Raw genomic sequence first — 2,465 nt, 5'->3', positions numbered from 1 at the left:
AATAATAAATATGATTTCCAATTAACTAAATATTCGTATTTAAAAAATAAACCACAATCGCAAATTAAGGCTTTCGAAATGGATCTCACCTTTGCATCTTTTAATACAAAACAACGTTAATCATGTTTAATCATTTCTTAAATAACTAACTATAAGATGATGATTATCGTGTCTATTATTTAATAGAGATGTAAGCGAGAAGCGTGGCCTCACATGGCTTTCACTATTTTGAATCTTAGAAGTGATTTACTTCAATAATAGTTTAATTTATTTGATCCCTTAAACTGGTTAGTTTTGGCAAATATTGCCATTTCTTAATTACGGACATTTTTGTTAAATACTAGCTGCATGCCAATGTTGCCATCATCCTCAATTGCAAAAATGGAACAGTTTAACTGCAACCAGGGGTCATGGTGTGCATGGGAAGTGATCATGCCTAACAACAAAGATAAGCTTACTCTCGCCATTTCAACAATGATCTTGGCTACTTTCTTCTACAGGTGGATATTTTCGAGGTCCTCCAATGGTGGACCATGTTTGCCACCAGGTCCCTGTTCCTTGCCAATTGTAGGCTACCTTCCATTTCTTTCTCGTGATCTACACAAACAGTTCTTTAACATGGCTAACAGTTATGGCCCCATATTCAAGCTCCACATGGGAAGCAAACTTCATGTCGTGATAAACACCTCCGACCTAGCAAAGGTGGTGGTTCGTGAACAAGACGAGATCTTTTCCAACCGTAATGCAACAATCGCTGCATTAGCAATCACTTATGGTGGACGAGATGTAGTGTGGTCTGACAACAACTCAGATTGGCGCAACCTTCGTAAGATATTTGTCCATGAGGTCTTAAGCCACAAGAATCTCGAAGCATCAAGGTATTTTCGTAGGGATGAGGTTAGGAAAACTATCAAAAATGTTTATAGTAAAATCGGGAAAACAGTCGACATTAGCGAGATTGCTTTCTCAACAGAGGCCAATGTCCTCACAAGCATGGTTTGGAAAAATACTTCGGATGAAAAAGCAAATGGAGACCAGATTTCAGCCGAGTTGCAGATTGTTGTTGCAAATATCGTGGAGTCGATGAGCAAGCCAAATATGTCTGATATCTTCCCTAGTCTTGCATGGCTTGATCTACAAGGCATCGAGGGGAACATGAAGAGGCAACTTGATCGGTTGGATCGAATTTTTACAAGAATTATTGACGATCGAATCCAATCTAACTCCAACAAATCCGAGGATGTAATTGGTCATGAAGGAAAGAAAGATCTTTTACAAACCTTTTTAGAGCTCATGGACCAAAAAGATCCAACATCAATTAACATCACGCAAATAAAGGCACTTATCCTGGTAATTGTTGATATTCTTTTTCAAATGGACTTAAATTAATTACATACTTTATTATATTTTGTGGTTCACATCAAACATTGTTGTGCGTATCTATCAGGACATTATGGTTGCAGGAACAGAAACAACGACAACGCTAATAGAATGGGCAATGGCAGAGATTATGCAAAATGACGACATAATGAAAAGGATTCAAGAAGAATTGCTACAAATTGTAGGACCCAACAAGATTGTGGAAGAATCTCATCTCCCAAAATTACAATACCTAGATGCGACTATTAAGGAAATATTCCGGTTGCACCCTGTACTTCCATTCATACTCCCAAGGTCGCCAAGCCAGGATTGTGTTGTAGGTGGATACACTGTTCCAAAGGGTAGTATGGTCATTATTAATGTTTGGGCAATCCATAGGGATCCTCGGTATTGGGAAAATCCTTTGGAATTCAATCCGGAGAGGTTCTTGACAAACAAATATGATTCGAAAGGAAGCAATCTAAACTTCTTCCCGTTTGGATCTGGGAGAAGATTGTGTCCGGGTGTTCCATTGGCGGAGAAGATGCAAATGTATATATTGGCCTCGCTCTTGCACTCGTTTGACTGGAGCTTGCCAAAGGGTGAAGACCATGACCTCTCGGAAAAATTTGGCATTACTTTAAAGAAAAGAAAACCACTCTTCGCAGTCCCATCACAAAGGCTGTGCAACGTTGAGCTCTATATGTAATATGTGTTTTAGTTATCATTATAAGTTCAAATTAAACCCACTCTTTGATGTTGGTTAATTTATGAGCTGAGAGTCTTGTTGTTCATTTAAAAAGAGCATATCTATATCTATCCGAAGAAATTTTCAATAAAGTCCTAAAATTTTGGTTTAATTTGCGTTTTAGTCCTAAATTAATTTTTTTTAAGAAAAAACCTTAAAAACCGGCAAAAGTTTGCATTTTGACCATTTTTTACCGGTTGGAATCGATAACAAATTAATTTTCGTAAACTGACTCAAAATATTGAGACTTCTCTACAGACAAAAATACTATGACTTTTCTGCAAACAAAAACCTTATTATTATTATTATTATTATATTAAAAACATAAATAGTATACTATATTTTTATTTCGTTATTA

At 36.6% G+C, this 2,465-nt stretch overlaps 1 protein-coding gene across 1 annotated transcript; it reads left to right on the top strand.

The window, feature by feature from the left end:
- The first annotated feature begins 322 nt into the window (after positions 1–322).
- LOC145054653 (geraniol 8-hydroxylase-like) lies at positions 323–2,168 on the top strand. Its single transcript, XM_079002885.1, has 2 exons — positions 323–1,350; positions 1,448–2,168. Exons 1-2 carry the CDS (start codon positions 349–351, stop codon positions 2,066–2,068), a joined length of 1,623 nt encoding a protein of 540 aa, XP_078859011.1. The 5' UTR covers positions 323–348; the 3' UTR covers positions 2,069–2,168.
- The last annotated feature ends 297 nt before the right edge of the window (positions 2,169–2,465 follow it).

This window comes from Lactuca serriola, chromosome 5 (genome assembly GCF_051521515.1).
Source record: "Lactuca serriola cultivar US96UC23 chromosome 5, Lser_US96UC23_V15, whole genome shotgun sequence".
In the NCBI taxonomy this organism is placed as follows: domain Eukaryota; kingdom Viridiplantae; phylum Streptophyta; class Magnoliopsida; order Asterales; family Asteraceae; genus Lactuca; species Lactuca serriola.
This window is presented reverse-complemented; position numbering and strand designations above follow the sequence as displayed.

Bases quoted from the DNA above. Each gene is read 5' to 3' on its own strand.
- LOC145054653 (XM_079002885.1), top strand. From the start codon at position 349: ATGCCAATGTTGCCATCATCCTCAATTGCAAAAATGGAACAGTTTAAC. The intron at 1,351-1,447 runs GTAATTGTTGAT...CGTATCTATCAG, and splicing joins AAATAAAGGCACTTATCCTG to GACATTATGGTTGCAGGAAC.